At 44.5% G+C, this 16193-nt stretch overlaps 1 protein-coding gene across 1 annotated transcript in view; it reads right to left on the bottom strand.

Annotated features, from left to right (window-relative positions):
• The window catches only part of kirrel1b (kirre like nephrin family adhesion molecule 1b), a gene marked incomplete at its 3' end in the record, with an annotated part of 88033 nt that extends 76352 nt beyond the window's left edge, over window positions 1-11681 (bottom strand). The window contains exon 1 of the mRNA XM_083990960.1: window positions 11384-11681. Within this exon, the coding sequence (XP_083847086.1) occupies window positions 11384-11429 (46 nt within the window). The 5' untranslated portion in view covers window positions 11430-11681. The remainder of the gene's footprint in view (window positions 1-11383) is intronic.
• Window positions 11682-16193: the final 4512 nt, after the last annotated feature.

Below are 16193 nucleotides of genomic sequence, written 5' to 3'. Positions count from 1 at the left end.
CAGCAGTTTTATTACATCTGCTCCCTTTTCAGGCTCCTGTACCTTGATTAAATCTTCTGTCATTATGTCGCTTCTCAAGCAAAGTGGGATTCATATAACATGCATCAAATAATAATACTATCCTAAAAATACATTTCATCGCTGTAAAACTGTTAAAAAGTATACACTAAACTGATTTGAATTTACCAGTGCACTCTTCCGCATCATATCTTTCACTTTACTCATCGTTATATACCACTCACGCACTCACACACACTCTCCCACACAGTGAAGTTTCCACACTATCGGTTTATAGGATGAAGAATCTGGTCAGCCTCCCCCCACATGACCCGTGTCGGCCCTTATTTTGGATCACCATGCAGCTTCAGTGCTTTCGGGGAAACAGATCGAGGCCTCTGTGGTTAGAGCTGTCTGAACTCTGGGACTCCCAATCAATCCTCTCCCCCCTTCTCTCTCTCCGTGTCCCCCCTCAGTGTTTCTCACTGCTCACTCGCCCTCTCGGCACAGTGATGGAGGTCATGTGTGGTCAAGAGCTGAGAATGGACAATCAGGCAGCAGCCGTAGCCACTATTATCACTGCAAAGCCTCTCTCCACTGGCTACTCTACAGCCATATTACCCTGCTCGTGCTCTCTTTATCTCCCATTTACAGAGCCGTACAGCAATGTATTTTTTTTTTCCCCACAGTACAGAGTAGTGTAAGGGATTACAGTTTCCTATAAGCTTGGTAAGGCTTTTATATTTTGACATTTTGATTGATTTCCTTTTGTCTTGCCAATTTTATCTCTGTGACTTCAGAACTAAAACTCTATAAATAAAGCTTACACTCAAGAGTTACCAGGTTTTTATTCAAATTTTGAAGATTTGCGAACTTTACCGCTCATTAAACAACACTGTCACCTTATTTTACAAACAAATCAGAAATGGCTTGGAAAAGTTTGTTTGCTCATCAATACTCAACCAAAACTATGATCTTTCCAACACTTAAAAACCAAGTGCTTTTGTTGCCTGGCCCCCTAACCACATTAAAAAACATTACCTCTGAATATAATCCTCCCCGTGATTACATTTGTTACCACAACGTAATTGGGAAAACAATTTAGCGAGAGATATCATACAAATGTAATTTCTGGGAGATAGAGTTATCATTTGGAAACGAGACACCGCGACCGAGGTGCCAGATTCGTACGAAAAACTGATCCAGAGTCAGAGAGATTCAGATCTTTCATCGGGTCTCAACAAAAAGCATAATCTTTTTAATTTGTGCAGAATAACAGATCAATTGATTGGATAATCTACAAGTCATTTCACGTAGTTTCATGCGGAAGATATGCAGGTGTTTTACATCCTGAGCCCTGGCTGTCCGAAGCACCTGCCCCCCCTCCCCTCATTTCAACTCTATAAGAAAAGTAATATAATCATTTTCTTCAATGAGTAATGAGTAATTCATTAAAATTTTAATTAACTTGCTCACCACTGCCCAAATACCATTCCACCGCAGCGCCGTAAATTCACTCTTTCTTTGCTTATCTTGCCTTTTCATTTTCTTCCTATATGTGTGTGTTTTTTTTTTAAGTTTCTCCAAGTCCTTTTTCTCCCTCTTCTTCCGTTGCTATGGTAACTCTCTCTCTTTCTCTCCCTCCCTTCTGTTTCTCTAGTGCACCCCCACTTTCCCCTCTCTCTCTCTCTCCAGCGGCTGGTTGGATGGTTGCTATAGAAACAGACTTATTTAAAAGAAGAGCTAAGAAATTATCTTTTTCTCTCGCTCTCCCCAACACACTCGCTTTTGCTCCTTCCCTTCCTCTCCCTTTTATTTATTTTTTTAACTCCCCCCATCTCAGCATCATCATAGGAGAAGACCCATTCTTTTATTTCCTTTGGCCCTCGCTCTCTCTCTCTCTCTCACACACACACACACACACACACACACACACACACACACATACACACACACATATATATATATATCTTATCCCCAAAGCCAGTGGATTATCTTCTGGGGGCTTCACACTGGACCTGAGTCCCTGTAATGTCACTAAGTGAAGACATTTCTGTCCTTTATAATATCAGTGACACGCCACCAGGCCTTTTTCAGACCTGTTGAGATATCGCAGTGAAGTGTCAACAACAAAATTAACAACCGCTTTTATTCCATTCAGCGGCTTCAGTTTCAGGGTCCTTGTATTGTGTTAATGTCAATGTCAATGTCAATTTATTCATATAGCACATTTCATATGGCAAGCATAACCTCAATGTGCTTCATGATAAAGGCAAGATGCAATACATGCGAGTACATATTAAAATAAAAAGTTAGTGCATATTAAAACAGAAGCCAATGTGTTAAGACAAACAAACAAACAAACAAACAATCAAAAAAAAAAAAAAACTAATTAAAAGCTTGCGAGAACAGGTATGTTTTAAGATTACGCTTAAAAGAAGATGTTGTTGGAGATGAGCGGAGTTCAATGGGCAAAGAGTTCCATAGTGTTCGACCATAATAACTAAAAACAACTGGTTTTGAATGTATACGTGGTATATTGAGAAGAGATTTACATGAGGATCTGAGGTATCTGTCAGGTGTATACTGGGTGAGCATGTCAGAAACATAGGGAGGAGCAGCACTGTTAAGAGATTTTAAAAACAATAAGTAACATTTTTAAATCAATTCTGTATTTGACTGGGAGCCAGTGGAGAGACTTTAAAACCGGAGCGATGTGATCGTACCTGTGTGTTTTTGTGTTGTATCATGACTTCCTTATGAGCAACAACACCTGTATGTTTCCTGCCATGACGAGTCAAAATAAAACACATTATTAACAACAAACCGTGACTACAAAGTCTGCATGGTGAAACCTCTCCCAAGAAAACAACAACAAAAAGAAAGAAAGAAAGAAACCCAACACACTCACTGTCTAATCTCCTTTCCAAAAAACAATGACAAATCTCACACTGACATAATCTCCACCTGTGACGCCATAATTTCATTTACCGGCACGGGAATCGGAGATGAGTGGTGTGACGTCACCACCGTCCCCATCACCGTCCCCCCGTCCCCCCCCTTTCACCGCCACCGCTGAGAGCTGCTCGCTTATCTCCTGCACCCGAGCGTATCAGGCTTCATAGAGGAGGAGGAGGGAGGTGGTGGGATGAGGGGGGGGGGGGGGGCAGATAGTGTCACCCCCCACCACCGTCACCACCTCTATACCCAGCTCGGCTCTCGCCTTCTCCTCTCCTCGCCTCATCGAGCCTCACCAAGCCGAGCGGAGCCGAGCGGAGCCCAGGGTGTTATCAGTCCCTGATAGTTATCGACTCACATTAAAACATAAGAGGGGAGAGAGGAGGAACAGGCAGATAGACAGACAGAGGGAGGATGGAAACACAAACAGAGTGGGTGGTGTTGGATCCCGGCTTTCATCATCTGTAATCATGTTGTCCATCTCCATCTTTAAATCGCTGCTGCTACTTTCATCACCGTTTAAAATCCACCAAAGGAGAAAAAAAAAGAAATAAAAGCGTTGGAAGGATATCTTGAGACTTTAAAAAAAAAAAAAAAAGAAGAAGAAGAAGGAAAAAAAACGGGAGTTGGTCGTGGTGCCCACGCAATAAAATCATTTGGTTACACAAGTTCAGTTTCTGATAAGGGAAAATAAGTTTGGAAAAGCCTCTGTGGGAAAAGGCGCTAAATGTTAAATTAAGTGAAAGTGGAGCCAGTGGATACTGGGTCTGTAGGCTGTGAAAAATTAGGATTATGATCGTCATGCGTTGGATTTTTGAAAGGGAAAGTATTAAATATTACAAACTTTTCCTTCAGCAGGAGCTTTAGTTTGAATAAGATATGCAGGCTTAATAGAATTTAGTAACTGCCTTGTTAGAGGAGGATAAAAGGAATGACTTGAAATATAATGATGTGGTGTTTTATAGAAAGTATATTTAGTTTAATGTAATGTGGAACGGCAAAGGTCCCCGACTGTTTAGTCGCCGCGGGCGGTTTTGATTCTGACCAGCAGTATATTTAGATATGATAACGTACGAGTTGTCCTCCCTCCTCCTTCTCGCAAATTGAGTAGTTACTGATGATTTAATGACAGATTTATACTGGTACTTCAGCTCTGTTGTCATGTAAACATAAACACGCATAGCACCCTCAAGAGTTTGGCAAACCCAGTGTTCAGGAGCCACTGTGGTGTCGTATAACATAACATGGTAATGGACAAATATCATGTTTTAATGAACTGTTTGTTTTCCATCCTAATTTCTAAATCGCTACTTAGTTTGGCAACGAAACTTAATGATGTTAATTAAAGAAAAGTAAACAAAGTGTTAACTTGTGCGTTAGTATTGTATTTAAAGCTGTAATCACCAAGTGGTGCATTAACTTTAATGAAAAGAAACTTACAATCGCAATCACAGTTGGGTGTGTTATTAAACATCTTTGATACTTTAAATCCAGACTATATCTACTCATCAAAGGAGGTGTAAACCAGATTTCCAATTTGATGACTTTTGGTACTTGACAGTTTTCAGAGCTTTTTGATTTGAGGTTGTTGTTTTTGTTTGTCTGTTAAAGCGAACGGACGAGAGATGGAGAGGAGATGCAGAAAGAGGAAGGCGAGGAAGAAGTGGATGCAGTTACATAGTGCTCATCTCAGACCCTCCACCACATCCCCACAGTAATGTACGTATACTTCGGCCCTAACAAGTGGCAAAATTTGAATTCACCAATCTGTCATTCAAGTAATCGCATGCGCAGCTGAGTAATTCTTTCATTGATCACACGCGACACTGTGGTATGGCGCACTACAAGGTGTGTGGAGTGACCGAGCGCACGTATACGCACAAATACTACACGCAAACGCACATGCACGTTGCACTTATCCAGCTGCATGCATAATCCCGGGTAAAGACAAAAGGGAAAGCCTTGTGATAGCGATCTTGTAATGGATCAGATTGATTTAATTCACTGCGTCGGACAATTTCTCATTCTTATTCCTCAAGATGTCTCTGAATGGATTTTATGTGGGAGGCCCATTCAATTGTTCTTCTCTCTCACCTCCACACACACATGAGACGCTCACAGACGGAGAGCGAGCAAGTGAGCAAGCCAACGAGAGAGAGAGAGAGAAAACACAGGCAGACAAAGAAACAGAGAGAGGCAGAAGCATAAACTACCTCCACACTCAGCTTATTTGATCTCGCAGCCCTTTTTGTTGACATTTTTCTTCATATAAAAAGGAAACACTTTTATGCTTTTGGTGCTTTTATGTTTGATGTCTGCATTTCTTTTGAAAGCTGCTTCTCCTTGGAGAGGGTGGCCAGTTTAGTTTCTCACTTTCCCCTCCTTCCCTCCCAAAAAAATAAAATAAATAAATAATAATAATAATAATAAAAAAAAAAAAAGCTAAGAAGGGTTACTTCCAGCCTTTTATCACTTTTATTGAATACTCATGCAGTGAGAGGGACCCACTTTATTTATCCTCGGAGGAGGGCTGAGGACTGTCTTTGTGCATTGCAGCGGTGAAATATGCTGGAAATGCCTGGAAAACTCCGGGACCTGCTTCTCCCAGGAGAGAGCCATCTATAATAGGCCTGGCTGTTTCCCTCTGCTCCCTCGCTGCAGCCCTCTCCACACATAAATCTCTGCTCCACGACTCTCCTCCTCCTCCTCTTTCTTGCTCCCACTCCTCCTCCTCCTCCTCTCTGCATTTCCACTCATCCACTCCACTGCGTCTCCCTTCCTTCATCTCTCCTTTTTCTTTTTCTTTTTTTTTTACCTCCCTCCCGTCCTCACCTCCTCTTGATATTTCTCTGCTCCCTCGCTCCGACCTGCACTTTATACGCATAAATCTCTGCTCTGCTCTCTTTCTCCTTTTCACTCCTTTCACTCACTCCTTCTTCTGATCTGAAACTCCTCCATCCACTCGTCCTCGCTCTCGCTCCATCTTCCCTCCTCACCTATACACATGTTTTCCTACTCCTCCCCTTCCATACATGTTTCCTCCCTCCTTCTTCTCCTCCTCCCATAGAAATCCACTGCCCTCCTTTGCCCCTCTGCTCTCCTCCTCCTCCTCCTCCTGCCCAAATTTCCTGCCATGACCTCCTTCTCTTCCCTCATCCTCTCCTCTGTTTTCCTGCTCCCTCTTCAGCTCCAACCCTCTCCTCAAATAAATCTCAGCTCCCCAGCTCTGTTCTTCCTCCTCCTCCTCCTCCTCCTCCTCCTCCTCCTCCTCCTCCTCCTCCTCCTCCTCCTCTTCATTCCTCTCTCCTGCACTCTCCTGACCCCGTCTACACGTCTCCCGTGTTTCTTCCTCTGCCCTCTATCCATTGATATTTCATTCCCCTCTGACCGTTGCCGTTCCTCTGCCCTCCTCCTCTCACCTCAACGCCTCTCCTGCCCTCATCCTTTTCTTCTTATTCTCTCTCCTCTTGTACTCCTTCATTTTCTCTCTCTCTCTCTCTCTCTCTCTCTCTCTCTCTCTCTTCCTCCTCCTCTGCTCTCTCTCTCTTTTTTTCCACTCTCTCTCTCTCTCTCTCTCCCAGTCCAGTAGTCCTCCATTATTCAGGCTGACAGATCAGCAAGATTGACGGGTGTCAGTCTTAATACCAGTCGCCGCTTTCTGCAAGGATCTGTGTACTTTTCAGTCTTTCATTCCAACACAAACACACACACACAGACACACACATGGGAGGGGAGGTATTGGGGGGGGGGATTTTGTCGCTGTCGTTTTAGCAGATTACTAGATTATCAGGGCATCGCGGTGAATTAAGTGACGGCTAATCGTGGCAGTTATTTTATTTATTTATTTTAATTGCTGTTCCTTGTCGCCTCAGATTACGCTTCCCGTGCCATAAGGATATCAGATCTGTCAGGTACTGGAGGGCTTTGGGATAAGGCCCACACACACACACACACACACATACACATTTAACCGCGCCGCCATTGTTGTTTGAACCTCCGCTCTGCTCTTAAACAAGGCATGTCATGTCAGTCTTAATTATCTTCATTTGAGAGTACAACGCTTTTTACTCAAGTGGATTTTTTTTCCTTCTCTTACCACCCAATTAGAGCGACAGAGTCAGTCAGCCCTTCATATATTCGCTTTTATGGCACAATCAGTACAGTATGGCACTAATGGCCACGTTTGGGGGGTGGGGGGGTTGGTTCGTCCTGAGACTGCTCATGCAAGAAATGCTCATCAGTGGTGCTTCAAATGATAAAATCCATCCAGAAGATGAACAGGCTCTGCTGCCTTGTGTATCGACACAACCACCGTTTTCTTTAATTAATATTTTTTCCTGCATGTTCAGAATGTAAATGCTGGATTTGTGATTTTTGTTTTCTCTGGAGAAAGAGCACAAGATGTAACAGCATCACTTCTGGTCTATATACAGTAACCTATATAAGATCTTTACAGTACATTATAATAGACGTTTCAGGGTAATTTGATTAACTGCACATTTCTACATCATCTAAAATTACACAGATTGTGCTGCTGCTGCTGCTTGTAACGCCTAGCGAGACAATGTCACACTCTGTCGAAGCAAAAGTTGGGCCAGGTTCAACTTTTTTTTTTTTTGTTGGATGACCCTGCGTTTGTTCTGTGAATTGGCACCGTGCTGCATCGACAGCGTGGCCGCATTCAAAATGAACGCGTGGGCGACGTTTCCTCTCGCTAACACCGGTGTGAAACGTGGCCTTAAAGAGGGCCCCTGTTAACACACCAGCTCTATCACTTTCATCATTTTAAGCGTATACACACATGTTGCTGCTCGTACCGTACGGCCCGTATTTCTGAATGAATCGGCTTAACTCGCCCTTCTGGAAGCCGTCTCTGTACACACAGAGAGAGGCGGTGGCGCTGGTATCAGGGTACAGTCAATAGCAGCCAGCTCTGGATTTTTTTTTTTTTTTTTGCCCCAAGGCCAAAAAATTGGGCTAATCCAGCGACGCAACTGTGGGTTTCCCTATAGCAACATGAGCAATAGCTGACATTATATAATCACTTATCTGTCCATAAGCCAGCACTCTGGAGGAAAATCTTCTTATATGAGGCGCTACAGATGAAATCTAACAGAGATCTCTGAGAATGTCTCGACTACAAATCATCATTTCTGAATCTTTACCGTTAAAGCCTCGACAGTCAGTCAGGACTTAACCCATGTGAGAATATTTTTGTTGTCGGATGATTCAGACAGAGAGGAATTACACAACGGGAGAGGGCGTCACAAAAGCAACGATCAAAGACAAAACCTCACACAGTCTGCTGAGTCAGACACGACTGGCCCCGCTTTGGGTTCTTGAAGATGTTTTTGAATGAGAGGAAGTTCTCAGGGGTCTAAATGAAGTCCGGTCGCCCTTTGACCTCAGCTTTTTTCTGGATCTTTGGATGCAAACTTTCACATCAAGTTGTTAAACACACGACGGTCCAGCTGGGTTCCTATATTGAAGAGGAGACTCAGGCCTTTTCTGTTTGTCCCTCAGCTTCCTGAGCGCTCCTGCTCCTGCTCCTGCTCCTGCTCCTGCTCCTGCTCCTGCTCCTGCTCCTGCTCCTGCTCCTGCTCCTGCTCCTGCTCTGCCGCTGTTTATCCTCAAACATCCCCTCTTGTCAACAGATTAGGACTGAACCCCCTGTCTCTTCCTCTCTTCGTCTCTCCCTGCCTCCATCTCTCTGTCTTTTGGCCTGTCTCTTTTCATCTGCGCCTCGGCTCTATTCTTGTGATGGGAGAAAAGAGTGGGAGGAGGAGGAGGAGGGAGGAAGAGGAGGGGGGGGGAGAGAAAAGGGAGAAAAAGAAAGTGTGTGTGTGTGTATGTGTGTGTGCGTGTGAAGGGAGAGAGACGGGACAGGTGCTTGCAGTGCAAGAATTGCTTTGCTTGCTTTGCTTGCATGATCAGGCTGCAAAAATGTTCAGCTCAAGCAAAAGTGCTGTTCAAGAATCGACTGTGAGAAACGGGGGCTTCCTCGCCTGTGGCCAGAGCGGCGCTGGCAGCACAGTGTCGGATCACAGCGGCAGCACGCTGCATCTGACCCACACACACACACACACACACACACACATACACAACATGCAGGGCTGAATGGTAATTACAGAGGCCCACAGACACGCGGTCAACCACACAGAGATGTAGCCGGCCCTGTGTTAGGAAGCCATGCAGGCACCACACCAGTGGACTGAACTGTAAATCAGGAGGGAGAGAGAGAAAGGGGGAGAAAGGGAGGGAGGGAGAGAGAGAGAGAGAGCTGATGGCAGACACCTGGAAGAGTCCAAACAGGCTAAACACACATTAGGCTGCAGCTGCTGCATGTAGGGGACGGATTCACTCTGATCACATTTACAGGCTTACACCGGCTCAGCTGCTCTCTTCCTGTCTGAGCTCTGCTCTGGGTCTGGGTCTGGTTCTGAGTCTGGTTCTGGTTCTGTGCACTCCTTTTTGTTCCTTTGTTCTCTTTCTCTCTGTCTTTGTTGTCGTCTTGTTTGATTCCCCGCGGAGGGAGAATCATCAAAGTTTCCTAATCTACTTTAGCCTCTCCATCGCTCTCTGTAGCTGCAGCTCTACAGTAATTAATCTGAGCTCCTTACAATTGATTGACATGGATTTATCATCGTGTCAGCCGATCTAATCTGAGATCACCGTGTCCTTATTGAAAGATGAATCCGTCCATTCTTCCTGCTAATGATCCTCCCGCTCTGCTGCTTAGAGCCCTGATCATATCCTGTCCTGTTTTATTCCACTCAGGTGGTCAGCTCTGCTCTGCTCTGCTCTGCTCTGCTCCAGCCGGGGAAGCTCCTCTCACTGTCTGTCTGGACAGATAACCGTCTGTGGCTCATCACACCGGCGGCCTGCGGCACCGGAGACCCAGGTGCTGGGGCAGGTACACACACACACACACACACACACACACACACACACACACACACACACACACACACACACACACACAGAGAAAGAGAGGCATACACACATGCACAGTTGAAGTGCAATTAATCACCTCTGTCTTTGGAGCCGATTGCCCTCAAACACAAACACAAACGCACACTCATCCTCTCTCTCTCTCTCTCTCTCTCTCTCTCTCTCTTGTGTGTGTGTGTGTGTGTGTAGAGACAGAGAGGACAATCTATCAAGGTGATCGATAAACAGGGCCATTAATATTAGCAATGGGGTTCTCCTCCAGTCCAGTGAATATGTCTCCGTCTTTACGGTAAAATATTAATTTTTCTTGGCACCTGGCGCGTTTGTTGCGGGGCCGCGCGCATGCACGAGCACGAGCACGCGAGACTCTACCTGCATACTAAGGAGGATGCACTGCTCTCTCTCTCTCTCTCTCTCTCTCTCTCTCTCTCTCTCTCTCTCTCTCTCTCTCTTTCTCAGACGCACACACACAGACTTTCCCTCTAGAGACAGTTGGTCTTTACTCTCCACTCTTTCACACGCGCACACACACACTGAAATTGAAGGAATGCCCGTGCGCGTGCGTTCATCATGTGTGCGTGTGTGCGTGTGCGCTGGAAATTGATCCAGTGTGACTCATGTTAAAGCCGGGCGACCAGACTGTGCACTGGATCCTCGCCTCATCAATCATCCCCCTGCTGTCAGGTTATGCGCAATGTGTGTGTGTGTGTGTGTGTGTGTGTGTGTGTGTGTGTGTGTGTGTGTGTGTGTGTGTACTGTGTATGTTTGTGTGTGAGAGAAAGAAAAAGAGAGCGCGTGCACGTGCGAGAAACGCATGTGCGCGTGCATACTCCACACCACACACCACACAGCCTCCGTTGACCCACACACACTGCGTCCGTGCGCGCGTCAAAGCCAAATCTACTGTATCTGTTCATGCGTTTCAAAGGTCACGTCAAAGCAATGTCGCGTGCAGATGCTCCACATCTCTGCGCGTGAACGTGTAATTGAAGAAAAAAAAGAAAAGAAAAAAAAGATGAATGCAACGCCTCTGTTTGTGTCTGAAACACTGACCCCCCCCCCCCCAGCGGAGCAGAGACCCTGAACACACCACCACCACCACCACCACCACTCTGTTCTCTCAGGCGCCTCAGGGCTGCGATGATGATGATGATGATGAAGGTGATGATGATGTCCAGGGCGGCACAAATAAATCTATAACAACATAACACATTTACGGGCACGCACGCACACCACCACAACAATAACAAGGCGCGTGCACACACGGCCAGACACAGTGTAGTAGATGGAAGCAGAAAGACAGAAAGAAAGACACCCACAAGGCGCACTGACGCCCGCACAGCAGAGGGAAGAGGAAGAATAAAGAAAGAAAGAAAGAAAGAAATGGGGAAAAAATAATAAGAAAAGAAAAGAAACTTTCCAGTGAGTCTGGAGCCTCAGCCTCAGCTCAGCCTGAGTGTGTCTCAACATCTCTCACCTTGGTTCAAAGTGATCGCCAAAGTTATGATCCACAGGGCTGGCATGGTTCAGCCGAGCGCATTCAGATTCCTCCCCTCGGCTCTTCTGCTGCCCCGAAAAGACACCATCTATTCCCCCCGAGCGGCGGCGGCGGCGGCGGCGGACTCACACCGGGATCCTCTGTGAGTCATGGGAGTGAGAGGAGCAAAATTCAGAGGAAAAATATCCGATGCCTTTTTATTATTTTCCTTTTCTTCTACTCGTTTCCCTGTTTTTTTGTTTTTCACTCCCCCGTGCGTAAAATGAATCTGTCTCCACTTTTTGTGCCTCCACTCTCTCTCTCTGTTTCTCTCTCTCTGTTTCTTTCTTGGTTTCTCAGTCTGAGTCTCTTTTCCCCTCTGCGCTCTGGATTCACATTTAAACAGGACTGAATTCCTCTCTCTCTCTCTCTCTCTCTCTCTCTCTCTCTCTCTCTCTCTCTTTCTCTCATACAATCAGTGGCACACACCCCCTCTCCTCCTCCACGCCTCCCCGCTCCAAATCTCCGCTTTGGACTCCATGTAGAGGAGGTGGGTGGGGGGGTGAGGAGGAGGAGGGGGGGTCGCTCCAGCGGCCACAACGAGAACTGCGTCTTTGAACGTGAAAAATTTAAAACCATGAAAAGCTTTTAAAATCCTAACAGAGTGCAGCCTTTACATGTAGCAGCAGGTCATGGCTGGATTTAATCTGAATGTTACACAGTGAAGCTGCAGAGCTATGTGATATTAATTAATCAATAATCATCCAAAATGACAGGTTTATTAAAAAAATAAAAAAATAATCTAATTAATTAGGCTTTGTAATCGCAATTAATCGCATATAAATATTTGACCTGAGAACAGTGAGAAGCTTCTTTTTTTTTACATGGATTTTAGTATACCATTGAATGACTGAATACATAAGCTTAAGCAACAAAACATTGTTTTTTTTCAAGGTGGTACTTAACCAAGACCAACAGACTAGGGATGCAAATTATCGATTAATTCATTAATCGATATTTGATACATACAGATTAAATGGTCTTTCCTGCCAATACACTATGATGATTACTGTAGTATTTAACTAGGCTACTTAAATCACAGAAGCATAAACTGATTTGTTGAACTGAGCCTGATGTAAACATTAATAAAACTCAGTAACCAATCACACAGGCAGCTCCATGTTGTCCCTGTGTGATGTTCAGGGACAGGTCAGGACAGTCTGAAGACAGAGCTCTGAGGGTAAAGTCTGCACCGTGGACAGTGACAGGTCTGTAGCTACGTCTTGACCACATATCAGTGGTTCAGCTGCAGCAGAGGAAACTCCGCTGCTCTCAGCTTCCCCGCGACGAGCGCTTTTTTTTTTTAAATGAAGCTCTGTAGCGAGCGGCTAAACTACGGCAGGATACTGTAAACCAGCGCGGGTCCGGTGTGTTTAGAAAGCTTGGTCGCCGTGCTGAGGCACCGGGTCGGTTTGAGCTGCGTTCAGGCTGCATTAAAACTCCTCAGGCAGCTCAGTGTCGGCGGCTTCTTAAAGCTATGGTCTATTTGAAAGAGGATGAGACAAAATTGAAAAAAGCACCCCCACACCTCCCCTCCGAGCTCGTATGCCCCCCCTCCCTCCCAGAGCAGAGCGGAGCAGAGCGGAGCAAGCAACAAGCCTGCTGCCTGCAGAAACCAAACGCGGCTTTGAATGCGGAGTAAAATGTCATATTCACAGTCACAACTTCCACAATAAAACCAAAGATTACATGTTCAACATAAACTCAGCACCGCTGCTGCAGCCTGACCGGGGTCTCTCTGCACCGCGGCGCCGCGGAGCAACAGGCCCCGACTCTTCCTGCTCCTCTCCCCCAGACACAGGACCCTGTCGTGGGTCACCCAGCGCGAAGAGTCTCCGTGTAGCTCGGCTGTGCTCGGCGCTAGCCTACTAATGGCGGCGGCGCCAGTCCCGATGCCGCCGCTGTGCACCAGCACAGGTCATCCGGTAATGAGGCGGTGCCAGTCGCCGTCGTCGCCGTCCCCGGCAACGGGACCGCGGCGACCGCTGGTACGGGCAGCGCCGCCATTAGCAGCCGTTAGCAGCTATTAGCAGCCGTTAGCACAGCCTCATGCTACAGGGAGACTCCTCGCGCTGGGTGACCGGCCACATGGTGCTGTCTCTGGGGGAGAGGAGCAGAAAGACCGGGGCCTGGAGCTCCGTCGTGTATATCGGACCACAGGGTCATAATCGCTGTATAGACGCTGTTAATAATAATTACCAATGCTTTAACTTGTTACTCACTGGTTTCTGTGTGTTAGCGATGGTACAGGCTGGGGCCAGTATACAACAGGTAACAGTGTTGTCTCTTTTCACCTCCTCTCTCCCTTGAAGTGATCAGTGTCGGCAGCTTGTTAGATGATTGTGCTCCAGTGTAATCAGTACGCCTGAAACTCATCCAGTGAGAAACGTTCTGCGGTGCAAAATAAGTGCGATTAAAATGCGTTAATTTTTAATTAATTGATCGTAATTAACGCGTTAAAGTCCCGGCCCTACTTTATTTTCATCTAAACAATCAGCTGTTTGTGTTTCTTATATAAAACAATTATATTTTATCAATGTGTGTTTGTTATGAGCCGGTTCTGCATGAACAGTTTGGGCTTCTTTTAATGATCTGAGCCACAGTCAGACTGTGTAATAAACAACTCTTACATGGTTCTCTGATAAAAGCTGAGATTTTCAGCGTTCACTTCTTGATAAACAACAGTAAATTAAAGTTTTGTCTAAAGTTATGAATATTTGATGTGACGGAGAAACATTTAAGATTGAACACTGAGGGTTTAAACATCAGAAAACACTTTGTTGTCTCATTTCTTCTAATGCAAAAAGATGAAGTGACATTGAATCTTTTCCCTTTGATTATCAGTTTTCAGTTTTGATATTTTAGACCCAGTCTTTACTCGTATGTATAAGAAAAAAGTTAAGTCGATTGTTACTGGTTTTATCTTTGAGCTGCTGTTTGTTTGTCATCTCGACCCAAAATCCACCTTCTGCTAAAATATAAATACACATGATGTTATAGAAGAATCAGTAATTTAATCAAACAAAGTGAAATCAAACTTCAAATGTTCTTAAAGTTCAGCACAAACAACAGTCCCCCTCGTCCTCCAACCAACAGCTGGGCAGATACAGACCAACATCTGTGTGAGTAGTGTGACTTGTTACTGTGTCATTAACTAGTAGCATGTGTACAATGTAAGGCTGGTCATTAACATCCAAGCCAGTATCAACACGTGGTAACAATATTCCCCCAAAACCACAGCACGGAGTGAGGAGTGAACGGGGGCGGAGGGAGGGAAGGAGGGAGAAGATAAGAAGAAACATCAAAGAAAGAGAGAGAAAGAAAGAAGGAAAAAGAAAGAAAGACCACTGTGTATTTGTGTCTTTGGCAGAAAACAAAGAATTACAGTGTCTATTTTAGCAATAATGAGATAAAGGCTGTTGCCAATATGCAGTGAAATTTAGTAGAAGTCACTCAGTGTTTTTCCTTTTTATGACCACTGACCTTTTTTTTCTCTCTTTCTTCTTGGTGGGGAACTTTGAATTATTGCATTGTACTGCCCCCTGTTGGACAAGATGTGGTACTGCACATACAAAATAATGGCTGGCTTCTATAAACCTGTTGATGAACGACAATATTACATTATTTATGACCTACTTTTACACATTCATATGTTTAAATTCATCCCCGATTGTTTTGCATCAACTTATCTTTATTATTTTAGAGATTTTGATTTGTGCATTCATTGCGTGTTCATCTGTTCAGAAACCTACCTGAAGACCCAGGCAGAAAAGAACCAACACCAATACAAGTGAAATTAACCCAAATGCATGTTTATTGAAGTCAACAACTGAACTGGTATTTTAACAAAACAAAAAAAGAAAATCCCAAATAAAACAAATACTTTATGAACATAACAGCCAACAGAGGCAAAACCCCACCACAGCATGCGGTTGGCTCTGGCCTTGATGACATCATCAGCGATAGTACAAATCAACATACATGACAGCATTATCCTCATGTGATATGGACATTTATTCAAACGGAAGACTTGTCATCCAAAATGAAGACGCTTCAAAAAAAAAAAAGAAGAAAGACAGACATTGTTTTAGTCGTCGAAATAATAATAACAATAAGAAGAAGTACAACATTTTTTTGTGTGTGTGAATGCAACACGCATAAGAGTGTCTCCGGAGCCTTGTTTAGGTCAATTAATACACACCTCACACTCATACACAAACACACACACATACACACACACATATTCACAAATACACCATAGTCACAGACATCATGCCTGCCGTGCATATCCAGATATGTGTGTGTGTGTGTGTGCATGTGCATGTATCCAAAGTGTGTGTGCAAAGTGTGTATGGGTGCGCTTGTAAAGAGTATCCAGTAAAGGCAACACTATATACATGAAATTATTATATAAAAATGGTTGTTGAAACAATAAAATGCACAGAAAAAAGAAAAAAACAAACTAAAAACATCTAATCTTCAAGTTTTTGGAAAAAACTAATTAAAAAAAAAAGAAGAAGAAGAAGAAAAGAGAAAATGATTATCAATTGAATTGAAAGTAACACATTTAAGATTATGCACACCTTTTACAAAACATAATTTAAAAATCAATTAAAAGGATAAAGGAACAGCGATGAGCGGCAGGAAGTGTGCGACTGCCTGAAGAGGAGTTGGCGAAGAGTGTGGCGCGGTGGGGCAGGGCAGCTCAGCTCAGCTCGGTTTTGACTGAAGAAGGACGAGTAAAAAAAAT

The sequence above is a fragment of the Trachurus trachurus genome (assembly GCF_905171665.1).
Source record: "Trachurus trachurus genome assembly, chromosome: 17".
NCBI lineage: Eukaryota > Metazoa > Chordata > Actinopteri > Carangiformes > Carangidae > Trachurus > Trachurus trachurus.
This window is presented reverse-complemented; position numbering and strand designations above follow the sequence as displayed.